The sequence below is a fragment of the Heloderma suspectum genome, chromosome 2 (genome assembly GCF_057233095.1).
Source record: "Heloderma suspectum isolate Gila_16-S chromosome 2, 16-S_ref, whole genome shotgun sequence".
Classification (NCBI taxonomy): Eukaryota; Metazoa; Chordata; class Lepidosauria; order Squamata; family Helodermatidae; genus Heloderma; species Heloderma suspectum.
The window spans coordinates 94,272,988-94,292,347 of record NC_139459.1 but is presented as its reverse complement, the minus strand read 5'-3'; the positions used below and the strand labels follow the sequence as shown (position 1 = coordinate 94,292,347).

The 19,360-nt window shown below is 42.0% G+C and overlaps 1 protein-coding gene across 1 annotated transcript in view; it reads right to left on the bottom strand.

Annotated features, from left to right (window-relative positions):
- Positions 1-18,797, bottom strand: part of FRMD3 (FERM domain containing 3) — a 157,240-nt gene extending 138,443 nt beyond the window's left edge. The window contains exon 1 of the mRNA XM_084834233.1: positions 18,106-18,797. Within this exon, the coding sequence (XP_084690359.1) occupies positions 18,106-18,255 (150 nt within the window). The 5' untranslated portion in view covers positions 18,256-18,797. The remainder of the gene's footprint in view (positions 1-18,105) is intronic.
- Positions 18,798-19,360: the final 563 nt, after the last annotated feature.

The window sequence follows — 19,360 nt, the reverse complement described above, 5'->3', positions numbered from 1 at the left end:
ATCCTAACATGAGTCCACTGCATGTTTACAGATGAATTTCACCTTCCACCCTTTACGGTATTAGCCATGGCAAACACACCCCAGTATACATACAGCAAATGTACCTTCTCTGTAAACCGTATTGGCCTATGTTACATACAAAGGGACCTGATTCAACAGTCAATACTGCAAACAAATTCGTTTCAATGGGACTTTGCAATGAATGCAACCCATATTGGCCAGGTTTTTTAAAGTTTGGCCAACTTAACCTGATGAGCTCCATTTTTTTCCAAGGGGCCAAAAAACACAATTATAAGCAGCCCATCTGCTTATATTCCCTTATGTGCTTCTGGTTGCCACAGCCTGCAGGGGGCAGTCGTATCTTTCCACTCAAAAAGGCTTTCTCAATCACTGTTATAGCTCTGACTGAATGTGTTTCTTTCTTGGATTCCCTGCATCCCATTTGAACAGATAATCCTGTTGCTGGGCAGGTGATTCCTTATTACTACAGACATGGTATCAGTCACGTTTTACCCTTTTCTGATTGGCTTTTTTCAAGTCCTTTCCTTTACAGCAGGAGTGAGCAACTTGTAGCCCTTGAGATGTTTTGGCCTGCAATTCCCATCATAGCTCACCACTGGCTATGTTGGCAGCCAAAACATCTGGAAGGGCACATGTTGTTCACCCCTGCTGTGCAGTCTTTCTGAGACTTGTCAGCTATTAACTGGTCCACATCAGCAGAGGAGTGGCCTCCTTTTGCCAATAATGACCATTTTTTGGTAAAAAGGAAGGAGTCACGTGTCTCAGCAAATTCAATTGTCAGACTCTCTTCCTCATACTTAGGTAAGCTGTACTGTTTATCTGAAACTGCAAAAGCCCAAGTAATAGTTGGCTGACAACATTTTGAAATCTGTTGCTGTGGCTTGAAATGAAAGACTCTTGGAACAGAGTTTGGGGGGTGGGCTATGGTAACTAAATAATCTTCACCAGACAGTACAGGAAGGCTATTATTATTGCTTTTTAGCCAGTACTGCTTTGCTGCACTTATTATACTAATGCCCAGATAATTTGGGGGATTTTATGAAGCATCCCTAATTGCAATAGAACAGTCAAGAGTGGTGGCAATCGCCAAACTACTACAGTTTTTTGAGTTTTTAAAATCCAGGCAGGTTCATATAAGAGAAGGAGGTCCTTCAGGCCCAATGCTGTTTAGGGCTTCAATATTCATAATCAGCACTTTGAATCTACTACTAGTTGGTAAAGCTGTTTTAGCAAGAGTTATATAGTGCCCAGTCAACAGGTTAGCTAAGGCATTCTGGACCAGCTGAAGTGTTGGAACACTCTTCAAAGGCAGCCCCACATGGAGCACATTACAGTAATCCAAATGAGATATAGCTAAGGCATGTGCGTCCATTGCAAGATCGAACTTTTCAAGGAATGGGCACAGTTGATGCATCAGCCTCAGTAATGTGTGCATACTCCTGGCCACTGCCATCACCTGGGCATCCAAGCTCAAGGCTGGATCCAGGAGCGCACCTAAACTTCAAGCCATTGTCTTCAAAGTAAGTGGAACCCCATCCAAGAATTGTTTTAAGTTCAAGTCAGTAGGTCAAGAAAGGTCATCAGCTCAGTGGTAGAATGCATTCGGCTTTAAAGACCATGAGGCTGGGACAGAGAAACATCTGACAGGAACCCTGGAGAACTCTGCATGTTAGCTACAAAGCCACATACAAGGTTTTGTTGACATACAAAGCCCTAAATGACTCAGGTCCAGGATACCTAGCTGACTATCTTCCCCCACATGTACCCAGTCGACCCCTATGATCTTCTGAGGAGGCGTTATTGGTCATTCTGTGGCCACTGGAATGTCAGCAGGTAGCAGCACATAAGTGAACCTTCTTAATGGCATTACCTACTCTTCAGAATAATTCCCCACATGAAGACTGAGAGACAGAAACTGTAGTTAATTTGAAAACACACCTGTTCACACAGGCTTTCCCTGACCTGCTTGGCACTCTGCTACTACCCAATTTACTGTTTATGGTGTTGTAATGTTTTAACATTTTAATATTTTAAATTATGTATTTTTATTTTGTTGCTAAATTGTTATATTGTATTTTACTGTGAACTGCTTAAGGATTTTAATATATTAAGGGCGCAATACTATGGGATGCGCCCTGGCTACTTGTAGGCCTCCTAACTCAGAGTCTTACAAGTATCCAATGCAGAGCGGGAGACACCTCATGCCTCCTGCTCTGCATCTTAGCTAGACGGGTGATTTTGCCCATCTAGCGGTGGCTTCAGGGAGGAGGAGGGAAGGAGGCTGGGGACAGCTGGGGATACCTCATATTCCCACGTCCCAGTCTCCTCCCCTCCCTGCCTCTGGGAATGTTCCCTTTCACCTCCTATGAGCTCGCTTCTGCGAACTCGTAACAGCAGCCAGTGCGGTTCTCTCTGCACTGGCTGCAAGCAGGAGGGGAGCGCAGTTTCCTGGCTCTGAGCCGAAAGCCCTGTCTCTGGCTCCGATCCAGGAAACTGAAATATCCTATCTCCCCCAGATGCTGTCTAGGGGACACAGGATTGCTCTCTAAGTGGTATAAAAATATTATAATAAATAAATAGAGCAGTTCCTTATATTCTTGCAGTAATCAAAATGGTACAAGCTGGATGTCCAGATGAAATTCTCTGGTGATGTAAGAAAGAACTACATATAACCAAAGAGAATGTAATCTTGGTGCCCATCTCGCATTTGCAGTATGATGAAATAGACTACAAGAAGTTTCTGCGTCCACAACTTTGATTCTTCTGTTGCGTTTAATATGAATTAGACCAGTGAGGTTTCTTTTTTAAACTGTTTGAAACTGAATGTCCTGCAACTGTGCAATTTACACTTCACATTTCACTGAACTATTCTGTCTCTTAGTCTCTGTGGATATTGTTATGCTCAGCTGGATAGATTTTTTAAAAAAACTTTGAAATGATTACTCTTATCATTCAAACCCCAGCAGTCTCCAAGGTTGACTGTAAGATCAAACAAGAAACAGCTGCACCAACTGAATTCCCAATGCATTTCGACACCAGTCTTTATCAAGGAAAAAACTCTTTAGAGATTCTTCTGGGGGATTCCCTCTCCCTTGCTTCTTCCAAAGAAGACTGAAAAGTATTCTACCATTCTTGTTTGATTTTGGTTTCAAGCCTTACAGTTGTTTTTTCTGGTCCCTATTGGTACTGTTCCTTGATGCTAAGATACAAATACTCAGGCCAAGTATGAAAATTAATTCAAAAATTCTGGTGAAGTAATTACATTTTCCAGTTAAAACAGAACACGTGGTATGCTTTTAACGTGCCCCAAAGAAGGAGGTTTTAATTTGAAATGTGTTGAGCCAATAAAATTTTTATTTTTATGCAAGCTTAGGATTTCCTCTCCCCCCACACCACCCATCATCATGAGCTAGAAGACCAGCCTTATTATATTTGGTTATATATAGTGCAATAGACAGCTATATTTCCCAGAAAAAGTCCCAGAGGTGGCCCAAATTCAGAACAAAACTGAAACATTCCAGATCTTGATGTACAGCAAATTCACATGTCACTCAAAACAAGGAAGTAAGTTTGAGAAGAAAATGAGGAGGTAATTGGCTCATGGTTAAAGCCTTAAAAAGTAAAATAGCAAGGTTAAGCAAAGAATATCTGGAAACAATAAATTTTCTTAGATCCCATACAACAGAGTAGCATCAGCCATTATTTAAATATGACATTGCTAAGCAGACAGTAAATGTCTTTCTAGACCAGCATCAGGGCCAGCCCTCCGAAGAGCCAATCTCTTGCTCAGGTGGTGGATCAGGAGGGGATGCAGACTGCCCCCCCCTGCTGCTGGGTGGGCCACTGCAGGCACAGCTGCCACACCAGCCCTGCTGTCCCACTGCAGCATATGCCACAGCAGGGGAGCAGGAAGCAAGCAGGGCTCCTTGGAGGAGCATCCCACTCCCCAATCTCTTGCTCTGACCCCTCTCCCAAAGTGAGAGTCAGGCAGGCAGACTCTCCAGAGAGGCCGTCAGCACGATCTCTCACTTTGGGAGAGGACTCAGAGATCGGGTGGGCAAGTGGGCTCTCTGGAGAGGCCGCCTACCTGTCCATCTGCCTGCCTGCCTGCCCGATCTCTTGCTTGGAGGACTCTCCCAAAATGGGGGATCAGACAGGCAGGCAGGTGGCCTCTCTGAAGAGGCTGCTCGCCCTCTCTCATTTGGGGGACTCAAATCAGTGCATAGCCTCAGAGAGAGATGAGGGAATTGCTCCTCCAAGAAGCCCTGCTTGTTTGCTACTCTCCCACTGTGGCATTTGCCACAACAGGGGAGGGGGGAGTGCAGCGGCAGCAGCAGTGTATGGGTAGTACAGGCAGTCTCCAAGGCCACATCACAATGCCTTGCTTTGAGGAAGGAGCCCTCAAAGTGCCACATTCAGGCATGGATGCCTCTCCGGAGAGGCTGCCCGCCCCATCTCTAAATTTGGGGCCAAGGGGCACAGCAGTGCATGTCCTCTTGCCTCAGTCAGTGGTACATCTTCTGCCGCTGCTGGCCAGCATTACATTTAAAACTGACTGCTGCATATGCAAGCCAATACATGTGCCAGTAGGAATACAGTATTGGAGGTATAACACTGCAAACGTATGGGCTGATACATGCCGATTGGCTACCCATACAGATTTAGTAATCATGAGAACTGGCAAAGACACAGAATGCGCTTGTTTCTAACCTTTTAACCTTTGGGAGTTTGCTTTTACATGTTCAAAACTTTGGCAGAGCTATAAACTGACTTTTTGTTTTTAATTAAATCGGAAACCTGAAGATTCCAGAAAAAATATTGAAGATGTACAGGCTGCACTGAAAGTCTTTATGTAGCCTCTGGATTACATATGAATCTAAACAGAAGCTAATATCCAATTAAATGAGATGAGATTCATCTTCAGTTCTTCAAAATAGTGAGTGACTAGTACTCTACATTTCACTGGAGGAATTCCACATCCTACAGGATGTTGTCCACCTCATAATTTTCCTTCCTGCTGATGCTCAACAAATGTTATAAATGAGTAAATCCTCATGTCACGAAAGTATTCATTGCCATTCTCTAACTGTTATGCACACATGTAAAAGAGGGCTGCAGTAAACACATTGGTTATATCTAAGATATTGCCCATGGTTATCTTAGATTCCTGTGAGAAGCTAAATTTAATCTGAGCTTTTTCCAGTAGCATGCATTCTTTCTGTTAAAAGCCACACCAGGAGGAAGAAATAGTATACTGCTAATATTTAGTAGTGTGTCATTAATATATTTATGAGTCCATGCAAAATCATTTTATAAATAAAACTTTTCCGTGCCTATTTTGTGTATTATGCGCTTAATCAGAGCTGCTAGTTCTACTGCTTCTAAATGTGATCATTTATGATGTACTCCTCCAAGGGGCACACAGTAGACCAACTCAAATGTGTCATACAGGAGAGGATTGTACCATGTGATTAAAGGTCAACAGATACCTGGCTCAACAAATAAGAGTACAGCTGAAAACAAAAAGGTAAGGGGGGCAGGATTTTTAAAAAAGTGGAAGGTTTGTGGAATGAGAAGATAGAAGAAACCCATGAGCACTTTATTCCCAAATTCCAAGATATTTTCTCAGTGGGGCTAGACAATTTCAGCTTGACCAATCCATCCTTAAATATGGACTCATCTAAAGCAGACTGTTAGTAGATGCAAAGCTACAGATATGCAGACAAAAATGTGCATGGCACATGAAGAAATGCTGTACACAGCCTGCAATTTGGGGATAGAGTGGGCTATGAACGGACAGACTCTAGCAAAACATGTGTTAGCAACAATCTCTAAATATGTCATTCCTATGCTCTGTTTTCTATGAGCTAAACTGTCACAGCCACTCATGGCTTTTATTTGTTGTGGTTCTGACATCACTTGCAGGATAAATATAAATTCCCTAAAGCTCCTGCCTGCTGTGCTGTCTGCATAATCCTTTAACCTCTCCTTTCCTATATCCACAGCACAGAGCTAGGGCCCCACTGGCCCCTTGATTTCCCTAACTGTCCTCCTATTATTGCTTGTTTTTCAAACAGTCAACTTTTGGCAGTCACAGAGGAGCTCAACTCCCAGGCACTATGGCTCCTTTTCCTCACACATACGCTGTTCACTTGAAGGGAGGAATTTTAAAGAGGAGACTCTGAAGAAAACTATTTTTGCAAGAAAACCTATCTGTCTGTAAGACAGGGTATGAAGACTATACTATTAAATGTATTTGTAAAATATTTTACAACTACCCATGCTTAAGGGGAGAAGACTGACAGTTAAAAATGAATCCATTATTGACTATCCTAGTAAGTAATTAAAATAGTAACTGTGCAGCTGAGAATAAAGATAAATGTGAACTATGTCACTGCCTGCTCTGTATCCCTTGAAATCAAGGCTCAAAGAACATTTTTTGTTCTTTAACTTGCTTTGAAAAAAACTGAGAAAGGTACACCAATGTCAGAAATATAGTCAGGTGCATGCCACCAAAGGTCATAAAATCGTACCTTTACCCCCACAGTTTCCTGCCCAGCAGGTCCGTATGTGTAATTCAGAGAACAGTATGCAACAAACAGAGAAGTGGGTGCACTGCAGAGTAATGTCTTTACTGGAAATACTTCCAGAACCTGCCATAAAAAATCTCTCTCTCTTTCTCTCACTGGTAAGGTAGAAAGAGTGTATGCTTACTAAGATCCAGTCTACTGAAACTAGAGGTTCACGAATACAAAAGCCCATCACTCCCTTATCAAAGGCTATAACATGCAAAAAGTCAGCGTGCTCTCATAATTAGCACAAAGAAACTGGAATAATTTTGCCCATGTAACCAATTTTACATTACAATTTCCTACAACCGTTTCTTGTTTTGACACCTTAAGACACTCTCAAATAAAAAGAATTTAAACAGACGAACACAGCAGAATAAGTGGAAATAATGAAGCTACACAAATATTCTTTTCTTTATGGAAGTAGAAATTTAGTGCAACATCTGCTACTGAAGGGGGTCTAGAGGAGTTTTAATGCCAATTTTACAACTGGGCAAGCAAAAGGAGACCAGGCAATCTACCTCAGCACACAGAATATTGCTACAAATGATCAAGCAAAGAATAAAGTTCACTTCCAGCTTCCACTGCAAGCATGATCTATGCTGGGGTATGCATTCACAAAATCTGAGAAGTCTGTTGGCAATAAACACATTCTTACAAAGTCTTGCTCTATAAATCAATCTGAGGCATTTCTACCTCCAATTACCTCAGTTTGCCCTGAAAAACTCTAAACTATATCAGATATTGCTTTCATTCAATATTACTTTCATCAAAAATACAGGTTTCACATTTTTGACACAGGAAGTGGATGTAGGTGACAAACTAGAGGAGGAAGCCTGGAACTATACCTGGGTAGCGAATGTCAAGAGGCTGATCTGCATAAATATAAAGAAATGCCTGTACAAGTTTCTAAACCACTGGTATATAGCCCCTGCCAGACTGCACATAATTGAAAAGACATGAAGCCGCCTTTGTTGGAAAGTACGTGGGTAGATTGGATCATTGTACCGTCTGTGGTGCGAATTTCTTACATTCTAGATATTCCGAAGCAGAGTTATGAACTACTGTGAGGAAATCCTCCATAAGCAGATTAAATGTGATCTTAACAGGGTATATTCTACATAGATACTAGTGACTATGTCAAATTCCTTAGGAACCTTTTTTTCTAATTTGGTGATGGCAGCTAAACTCTGCACTTCCCAGAAAAAGAAAAGTCTACTTCACTTCTCCATGAGACAACAATTCAGTTCAAATGTATGCAAGGTAGAAGCAGAAATAAATCCACCAAATGAGAGAGGAAAGTGTTGAAGGAAGAATGAACTTGATTTTCACAATGCAACAGCCTACATAATGCTGACTGTATGCATTTTGCAGCTATAAGATCACTCCATAAGCCCAGAAACTGGTATTGGCATGGAATCCAGCATTCTGAGGACCTGTGCTTTCATTTAAAATGAAACAAGTTTCTAGTTCTTGAAGGCACAATCCTATTCATCTTTATACAGAAAAAAGTTTGCGCCTTTAGACAATGACAATATGCTTGAAAGTGTGTTAGCCAGGGCTCATGAAACTCAGATGCCTTTCCCTAGGTCTAGCCAAAGCAGAATAAATTATGTAGATTAAGGGCGCAATCCTACCGAGATAGGCGGCCGCCTCCGAACTCGGAGGTTACTACCTATCCAAGGCAGGGCAGAAGAAGTACGGAGGGGATCATTCCCTCCGCACTTCTCCTGCCCTGATTTTTTGGCTAGACAGCCAGTTGTGCCTGTCTAGCAGCAGGCAGGCTGAGCGGGGAAGAAGGCTGCTGTATGACACATTGGATGTATCATACACACAGCTACGCCCTCCCCGCCCCAGAACGCCCCAGCCACACCCCTTTCCAGCCACTCCGTGCTCCTCTTGCGAGTGTGGAGGACAGGGCCATTCCGCACTGCCTTGGAGACAATGTGGAAGTGGGGGGAGGTTGGTTCTCTGGGAACTGACCTTGGAGCACGGGGTCCGAGGTCAGTTCCAAGAAAACGGCATATCCTATGGATGCCTAGCCACCGTCTAGTGGCCACAGGATTGCTCTCTAAATATGCTTAATCTGCATAATGATTATAAATCACAGAATTAAGCTTTTGGAGTCCAGAATTTCAGTTACCTTGAAACAAAGTTTTGATTTTTTATTTTAAAGGGCAGAACCTACACCACTCTGTTTTTATTATTAAAGTGGACTGCACCACAAGCCTCCAAGAAATGTGACAACGCTGAAAATCAAGCACTAAATGCTTTAGATTTAGCTTGATGTTGTTTGATAATAAACTATATAAAACTATCTTCAAAATAATTGTGTAATAAATGTTTTGCAACATTTTGCAACAGGTAACTATAAAGGAGTTTAAGTAATTCTAGACTTTATCTTTACCAGAATTTGAGCAGGGAAACAAATCCAATTGGATTCAGGACATTAGAGCTCCAAAGTACTAAGAGCTTCCTGTTGAATATTCTGAGTGATGACACATGTTGCAGTTTTCAGGCACATGTTCAAGGTCATTCCAACTTTTCATACAACTGCGCAGAAAGATGTTCTCTCTGCCAAGATGGTCCATGAAGTATTTCTGGCAATATAGTTCCATGAAAGCCAGAAGACGGCCAGATTCCTCCACAAGGAAATTAAATTCCTTCTTCCCAGATGGGTATTAGCAACTTCATATCAAATCCAGAGGCCCTTCATCTGTAAAGGCATTGATCTACTCAATTCTGTAGCAGATTGTGGAGACTATTTGGATGAACATACATTATTGAGGCAATTCATTCAATAACATTGCCCTCTGTTTCAGAAAGTATGGCTGAACAGTGTGGTGGCTTACAAACATATTTCAATAAAGTTGTTGACATTCTCAGCTGGGACCAGCTTCCACATGTAAATGTTCCCCCTAGACAAAGGAAGAGACTCCTTCCCCCCATTCCTGGTTCCTACTCAACTTCTGGCTGTCTTGGCTTCAACAATGGAGCAAAATGCGACCCCTCTCTCGAAGTACCTGCTTCCCCAACCCCATCTGGGAGTAGAGCAGGTAATGTCCAGGTCAGAGCTGCTCCTGCTCTTCCCATGGGCAGCTGGCTTAATAGAAGTCAGAATCCTCATAGGATGTCCCTTGATAGAGTTGTCCTCTCACCAACAGAAGTGGCAGTTATTAGCTGTCTTGGCCTCAGCAGCAGGACAAAGAGCAACCATTCCCTGGAAGGGCTACAAGACCAAGTACATTGGACCAAATCTAGTTGCTTTGAGTTACCTAGCCAATTATAGTGCACAGTCCATATTTCAGAAACGTTCATCTGAGGAAGCAACACATGTCAGAATAGCTTGTCACATTACTTTTAGAAGTCACCGGTAGATACCTTAAGCTACATGAAAATATGGACCAGGTTCACACATAACATTAACCCATGGTTTGTTGCCCTACCCTGGGTTTGTCTGATGGATGACTGAACAAACCGTGGTTTGTTTTCTCAATTCCTGGGTTGTTTCCCTCTTCCTTTGCCCGCATCCCTCCCTGTATGCCAAATGCCTTTGTGGTACTGAAGTACTGGCATATAAAGCAAGTGCGGTCATATATAACAACAACCCATGGTTTAAACAACCCAGAGTTCACAACTCTACAACAAATCATGAGTTCTGTCTTTCTGGGTTGTTCATGGTTAACAAACCTTGGTTTGTTAGCGTGGCTGGGTTCACACATCACAACCCAGAATTCAACAACCCATGGGTTAAATAAACCACCGGTTAGCATTATGTGCAAAGCAGGTCATATTCTTCTACAGATCTGCAGCCACAGATCTGCTACATGATACTTCCCTTGAAGATACATTACATTTTCCATGTTGAATCAGCATGCCATTCAGGATGCATTATCTAATAGTAAAGAGCAAAGCAGTTATTACCTGTCTTCAAAGGGATCAGGTGAAATACAATTCCCTATGAACAATCAGGTAGATTGCTTCTTTATACTCAAGCAAACACCCCAATTACATGCTGTGACCTACTTCACATTTTTGCTGTAATGACAAGCATGATAAAAAGTGCAAAGTAAAAGAATAATTGTTTTATAACTTGACATGACAGCTGCAGTTTCAGAAGAGTATTTATTTCAGAATAAATAAAAATAAACATATTCATGTATGCATCACCTTAATCTAAATTAAAGAATATAATTTAAATTCACTGGGCTAATTTAAAAATTAATTTTGTGACTAAAACTTAAAGCTTTGTTTCCCTGGAGAAGAATTTGAAGAGATTTCTTGGGCAACTAGGTTTCAACTACCCCAAAAATGTATAGTGGTATGCATTTATGAAATTGAACTGCATTATACAGTTTCTCAAAACTGTAAAGGCCAAACCATACTATTTGTTACAATGGTAGGGATTAATCTATTTCAGTAGGTTGTGAAGTCTCTACTACATCAGTAGTGACAATATCAAGGCCCAAAGGTTGGTAACTACTGGATAAGAGCAGACTGAAGATTCTCAAAGAAATAGCTAATGTGAGCAAGAATGATTTTAGGTAGGAGCCTTCTTGTTGCTATTTCAGCCAGAAGGTGGTCAATGCAATGTATATCCATTAAAAGCTATAGTTTTTCTTTTAAAAAATCCTGATAAAACAGAAAAATTAAAAATCTTTAAAATGTAACAATGCACCATAAAACCAGCAAGCAAATACATGGAAACAAATCTGGTTCACCAAGTAGCATGAGCAGTAGCTGTCAAAATTTTCTGTAAAGAGGAAGGCTTTGGCCTAACAGTACAAATATAAAAACAGAGGAGGCAGGAAGGATCTCCTTTGGCAAGGACTTCCAGGGAATGGACATCACTACCAAGAATGCCTTGCCTTGTACCACTGAAAATAGAAATTTCAACTACTACATATAATGCTGAGTAGGATAAAAGAAGAAGAAAAAAGTTAGGAAATTATTTTAACAGCTGCTGGGGCATAACTCCAGAAGCCAAGTCAATTTCCATATTATAGTTCAATATTTGTTTGATATGAAATAATTCTATTTTAAAGCATCAGCAAGATGCAGAGAAGTTATAACGAAGATGATAATCATATTCAAAGGTAACAGTTAAGACATTTTTTCATTTATGAATGGAAACAGGTACAGCTCTGAAATACAACAACCTTGTTTACATGAAATTATCACAATGCACAGACATATTAACAAAATGTCTAACGATTAGATTATGAAAATAAATAATAGTAATCAAAACCAAAAGAAGGACAGATAAGACCCCTTATATCCTCCTGTATGCGGCCTTGAAGTCCTTGGACAAAGGGTGGCATACAAATGTGAATATATATATGTACACACACTCTCTCTCTCTCTCTATTCTGAAGACTTCAGAGCATATTAGCAATAAAGTTTCCTCGGCATATGAATTGTGGTGTTTATGTTACTGGCACTAGCTAATGAAGGAATATATTATTTTTGCACAGGGTTGGCAAATGAAAAGTCTAATTGATTTACTTTGTTTTTCCACAGTTGCCGTACTTGCAGACATAGTCACACTATCTGCCAGTTTGATTGAAAGAAAAGAATCTAAAATCCTCTATGGCTTTAAGCTACCACCATTTACTCTAAGATATCCCCCTTTCTACTGCCCTTTAAACCTTCACTGCAATCCCTTTAGCTTTGCGTTTGGTTAGGCAGGTCAATCATCTTTGACAAAGAGTAGGGATGTTACAGGCTGTGCCCATTATGATTTTAGATTATTTTTCATTCTGCTTGTCTCCTTTTCTGCTGTGCGTCACTGCAGTTTTACTCAATGATGCTGCAAAGCAGCTGAGTCCCAAGGAAGCTTAAGAAATAAATAAAAAATTAGGGCAGAAATGTCATTGGAAAGATTAGCTGAATCTTGCCCGTGGGCTCCTGACCCTTTCCACTGTCACTTGTCCAGTTCATCTAATTTCTAATCATCAAGTCTTATGGGTGAAAAAGCAACATATTTAATTTTGATATTTGGGCTAAAACCTAGCCCTTAGCCATGTGTTCACCTATCTGACACTCCTACTGCCTGTTAATCAACTGGTTAGAATTAGTAATTGCATGATTCATTTGTGACATTCCTCAGCCCACTCAATAATTCCACAAAGGCAGTCTTCATCACCAGGACTGGGCACCACTTTCCTTCTGGATGACTGAAATCTAGTTTCCAATGAACATTAACATTCCAGTGCTAATGTTAGTTTAACAGGAACACTATAACATTTACAGGGAGAAAAATGCCAAGCTGCTGCTGCTTTTCCAAAAAGAACAAAATAAAGGAATTCCGTGTAACCAAGGATATCCTTTCTGGTATGTTTAATAATGTGCTATTTTGATTTAATAAGCTACTAATGCATCTTCTGTAGTCAAAGAGAGGGAGATCTTTTTGGCAAAACATTTATCTGGAACTCCACATACACTACAAGTAAGACGTTTCTTTGATTCTGACAGACTATTAGTATAAAACACTAAACTACAGATAGTAGCATAAAGATGGTTTGCAAGGGGACCCTTCCCAGTGCTTCTAGCTGGAACTGGTAAGTCAAAATTTTAAAAGGAAGGTGTTCTCTGAAGCTACTGGCAGGTGTCCCCAGGCAGATACTTTTAAGGGCATCTGAAAGCATCCTGAGTATGTCAAGGTGTTTTGGACCCAAGAGCACCATGTAACTGTAATACATCAGATGTCCCAGGTCTTCAGCTTTTGCTTTTTTGTGTTGGCTTTGTGACTGTGAAAGTACCCGTTTCCTGTATTTAACATCATACAAATCTAAGCAGCACATGCATAGGAATAATCTAGTTTAGAGTTTGCCTTGGGTGGCAAGCCAGTCATTTCATATCCACTTTCCAGTAAATGTGCCTCTTTGTAGCTCCTAAAACATCAAATCCCAGATTCTCCATTTATGTGAATCAACATGAATTTGCTCACAGTCTAATATGCACTGCCAATTGTACACTGCTGAAAATCTGGTTTTAAATCCTAGATTTAGAGTGCATTTTATTTCTTCAAATCAGGCTTCATTAAATGGCATTATGAAAGACATTCATGCTCGCTCACTCATTGAAGCCATGAGACCATCACTACAACATTCCATTATGAAAGTATTACTGGTATACATACACTGTCCCAGAGGATTCCCTTTTATTGCTTGGGATTCCACAAAATCTGAGGGAAATTCCATATTCATTTACTCTCTTGGTAGTCTGTTAGGGAACACATGCTAGTCCATGATGCTGCGCAGCACTAACAGAAGAAACCTGAGCCCAAATGGAATAGAAGCAGCTGGAGTTATGAGAACACAAACCTCCTAAAGTACAAGTCTTTTTTTTCTACTACACAAAATGCTGGAAATTATCCTAAAATGACTCCACTAAGATCAGTGGATTTATATTGGGAGCATAAATACTCTTGGATGCTTAAATAACCCTTTGGCTTTTATAGGAATAGCAGCACACAAAAGTTTAATTAAGTTTGGGTTGAATTTATCTAGTCCTGAGGGACTGGGTGACTTGGGAAAATTTGTAAAAAGCGGAAGCCAAACTCTGATGTTCTGCTATTGTGTTGCAACATAAATAACACACATCAGTCAGATACATGCAGATACACACACATGCACATCCCTTATCATGTGCTTTTAAAACATCATCTGATGTGTGTGTTTGTTTTTTGACCAGGTACATTCACTGGGATAAATGCTGAATGCTTCCTACTCATGTAGAAAAGAAGTAACATGTGAAGCAGCCTTGAGCGTGTGATGCACAAACCTCTTAAAAACCAGCACACTTGAATTTAAACTGTTCTGACTGAAGGAAGAAACTAAACTGATTTACACCTAAGTAAAACTGACTGGGGTTGTTTGAAGACTGCACTCACACTCTCCTCCATTAGATGTAGAATAGACTTTGTAACGCTGTGAGCACAATCCAGATACTACCCAAATGTATAGATGGCATGGTGTTGTGCCACACCGAATATGAACAGTGACATAGGTTTGCCCCAACTGATCCCCCACGTGGAGCTTCATTTGCTGCTGAACCTTATACATATGATGCCTGGCCTGCTCTGTTATAGCAAGGCAACAAACCCATTCCCCAACCTGCGTATCAAATAGCGAAGGCTGATCCTGCCTGCATGGTGAATACACTGGCAATCTGAACAATTAGGGTTTGGTTTGTGCAAAGGACACCCACCCACCCACATATCTGATTAGTGACCAAACCAGGCTGAGAATGTGCTGATGGAGGGAGTGGGTGCACTGGCTTGCTTATAAACTCTCCAGACCAACCTACTCACCCAGCTCTCAGTGTCCAATGAGTGAACAGGGTTTGCTTGACCTCACACCCTTGATCACCCAGCAGTGGTGAGGAAGCCTAACAATGCTCCCTCACTGCAGTTATGCACAATGTGCAAAGGGAAGATTCTCTATGTGCAAAGGGAAGATTCAAGTCCTATGTTTTGGTGTCAGTTTCTTCCATCAAAATAATTATCTATAGCCCCCTCCTGATCAGTGTACTCAACTGTGTGTTGTTTGATGTACTAGAAAAAAAACTAACGTTTTAAACTGTATAATCTGTTATAAGGAAATAAAGTCGCTGTCTGTAACTGCCAATTCTTTCTATTCTGTCTCACAAAAAATTATGTGCAACTTAGACATTTCTATATACTTATACTAACAAGATTTAGATTTAACAGAGAGCTTTGGCTATTGGGCGGTATAGAAATGAAATAAGTAAGTAAGTAAGTAAATAAATAAATAAATAAATAAGATTTAGGGCGCAATCCTATGCATGTTTAGACAGAAAAAAGTCCTACAACTTCCAGCATTTCCCCAGCATGACTGCCTGGGGAATGCTGGGAACTGTAGGACTTTTTTCCATCTAAACATGCATAGGATTGCACCCTTACTGAATTAAAATATATTGCTTCACCTGTTTGGTATTTCCAGCCTTCTGTGACCAATAGAGAAACAACAGTTTCTTTCAAACTATTTTTCTATAGCAGAAGATGAGACTTACCAGCATTGCTTCAACTATCCAACTGTGCCAAACTGCCTTAAATATTATCATATTCTCTTTAAGAGGCAATATATCAACAAGTCCACCTCTTTCTTTCAGGCACAGTGAATTTGGAGATCTTCCAAATCAACATGTCTACAATACACATATACTGAATGAATATTTTCTACTAAAGGTAAAGTAATTCCTCTGTACTGTCCACAGCATGTACAAAAACAGAAAAAGGGGGGGGGGAAGACATCATATTCAGTCAAACAGTTCTATGTAGTGCATACTAGTTCACTGGAGCACTTATCTTTTTTTCCCCTTAGGGAATTTAGATAGTAGCTTTCATAATCAATAGATTTCTGCCATTCCAGTATTTCATGAAGCCTGCCCCAAAACCCTCAAGGTAAAAGTCTTTGGGGAATTTTAAGAGCACAGCATCCTGGAACAAAATTCCTGGTAGTCAAAAATAAAGAGGGGCAAACAGGTTACTAGATTCTTAATTTTATTCTCCATCTCCACATGACTGACAGAGAGGCATTTAAACATAATGACTTCAACCAACCACTCTCAACAGAGGATACATTTGATATACACTCTTTATAGAGCTGAAAGCTTTCATTTGTTTAATTAGTAGATGAATCAACTAAAGCTGTTTATTAACAGGTGAGAATTAGTTTTAATTGGTTGGGCTATTGATTTATTTTTGGTGCTATTTTGGTTCTGGTGTGTTACTGTAAGAGGAAATGAAATTGAAAAATATTAGACACATGTAATTGTTTCCTTTTAACTATGAGTGATGGCTTTTGTTTTGTAAAATCATAAGTTACCTTACACCCCTTTTGATATCTTAAAAAGAAGTATATTTTAAGGTTTGAGTAATATGCAAAATTTATTTCAATGTAATTAATTAATTAAACCTGTGAAGAGGCAGATCATACATAAACTATAAATTATTTCATTAGCTGACAGCTCTGATTACTTCTTTTGCTTAAACTACACAAACAGCATAAATATTTTGCAATTACTGAACATAGCAGGAGCTTCAGTGATGTTGCCAGAGATTGCTCTAATTCCTAATTCAGATGCTGGATGGTGTATGTTGGTCCTAGATAGCAAAAAATAATAACAGGCAGGTGGGAAAGCTGCTGAATAAACTGCCAACCATCTTGAGATAATGATGCAAAATGTAAATACAAGGGTGAGAAGCATGGCTGTGCTAAAGATACCTAATACATCACTCTTCCCCAGCCTCGCCCCCTCCAGATGTATTGGATTACATCTTGAGGGCATCAGACTAGAGAAAGCTACCACACATAGATACTAAGAGCCTTGTCTTCCTAAAATCTCCTGTGCAACAGAGCTGGGCAGCCAGCTCTTCCTCCCAGGTGGATGAGGCCAATTGCCATGAAAAGCTTTCCAAATAGAGTAGACTCCTCAACTTCAACCACCTCTCTTCACCTCTTGAATTCCACCTTCCTACCTAGCACTGTTCTGGAGAACCAATAGAAAGAGAAATGGCAAAGAGTCCACCACTGTCCAAAGAACACCTTGTAGCCTGTTTTCACTTAGCCTTATATTATTTTAGTACCAGAACAGTGGAGTCTTCCCTTGTGGTGTTTACTTTTATTTCCTTTTCTTTTAAAGGGCTACACTAGTGCTCCTGCACATGAATGGTATAGTAATGAACAGAATGGTACAGTCTCCAGCCCAAGTCACAATCATCAGCCCAATCTGAAATATATCAGTTCCTTATAGACTTATATTATGAAATAAAACACAGCTAATACATGAGGACATGTAGAGGAATGTTGTGTCACTTGTCACCAGCATTGTCATGGGCACTATCCAACTGGGGGACTGTGCCATCTGCATGATCACATTCCAGACAGCACCCCAAATCACTATCACTAAGGTACAGAGTACATTTTTGCAGCAGTGGCAGTGTTTTGCAAGCTCAGGGGAAACACGATCTCTGCAAAACAGAAGGGCTTCCTTGAGGAAAGACATCTGGATATCACGCATCTAACACACAACGGCTATGGATTGGTTGCGCTACAAGCCAGTTGTCTGGAAGGGCCCTTCCTTCTTCTATGTGAACTTTCCAGGGTTCCAACACAGCCCAACAAAAACACAGACTATAGCTCTGCATCAGCTCCCCCCCCACACACACACACACACCCCCGGTGATAACCAACCTTGCCTAGGTTCACTCTTCGCCTGTAAACAACTTCTCACTACAGTGAAAGGATTCGGGCAAAATACGTGCGTGCATGCGAGAGAGATGGGCAGTTGGGCACCACAGGACGGGAAAAGGGTGGCACAAACACGGCAGGGGTGGCGACGCGTAAGCATAGGGTGCACGTGTGGAGGGGGCGCCGGCCAGCGTCCCTTTTGCCGTGGGAAAGGGGGGGGAGAGATGGAAAGGGGGGGAGTGAACGTCAAAAGGCCCCTGCCTAAAGGAGTCAATGGCTTCCCAGCCGGGTAGAAGCACCTGGATGTGGCAGGAGATCTCGGAGTCGTCCAGCAGTCGGATGGTGCATTTCATCTCCTGGCTCAAAGACCTGATGCTCGAGCTCCGGAACCGGATCATTTTCATGGTCCTCCTGCCTCCTCGCCTCACGCACTCGCAGGGAGAGAACATGCACCGCAGTCCTGAAGGGGGGGCCGACGACCAGCCCGGCTGCCTCGGCCCCTCCTCGCCGGGAGGGGAGAAGGAAGGGTGGAAGGGAGGAGAGGAGGAGTGACCCCGCGCCTGCCTCGCAAGGCGGCAGGCGACTCAGTCCCGACGCGGCGGCTCCCGCCGCTGTTGCTGGGCGAACATCATGTGCGGGGGGGGGGGGGCGGTGGCTTCTGGCGCCGTCCTCCTCGCCGCCCGAGCGGCTTCTTTGCCTTCCTCGCCAGAAGCAGCTCCGCGTCCCTGCCTCAAGGGGGCCGCCCGCAACGCTCAAGCCTGAGGCGCGCGCAAGACGCCGAGGCGGAGCGCCTTTCCTTCGGTGCGCGGAGAGCGGCGGGGTGGGGTGGCTCCCGCTCGCTGCGTCAGGCTCAGCTCTTGTGCCTCACCATCCCTCGCTGCCTGCCTCCTTCCGTCTCGCCGTCGCCCCTCCCTCAGTCAGGCTCCTTCCCCCCATTCTCTCGCCTTCGCTCCTCGTGCCTTTCCCTTCTCTCCCTTGCTCTTTTCCATCTGCTCCTATCCGCTTGCGTTTGCACTCTCAGCCTTCTCCTCCTCTGTCTCTTTTCCCTCCTCATTTACACACTTGAATTTATTTACGTCTTATTCTTCTCCCGTTCACTTCCCTTCCGTTTCTTCCTCCAGCCTCGGATTATTTTCTTCCACCTTTTCCATTTCTCTCCCCACCCCTCTTTTTTCCACTTCATCCGCGGCACTACTTCCTTCACACTGTTTTGGATGCCTCCAGACGAGGCTTTTATTACGCAATCACCCTATCTCATTCATGGAATTTTAGCGGGGTTCCAGAGGTCAGATGCTCCTAGATGGAAGACTCCTAGCGCTACCCATGTTTTCCTTTTTGGGATTTTCTGTGGTAAGAGAAAAGACATAAGCTGCCATGGGAAAATACAGGATTGGAAGACATCATCACCTGGACCCCGCCCCCCCAGCAATAAAATTATGCGAATGAGGCAGAATAAAAGCCTTGTCTGGAGCACCTATAATTACCTTCCATTTATAGTCCTTCCGTGTTTTCCCATCACTTCTTTCTTTTTAAATTTTAACTGTTCTTTATTTC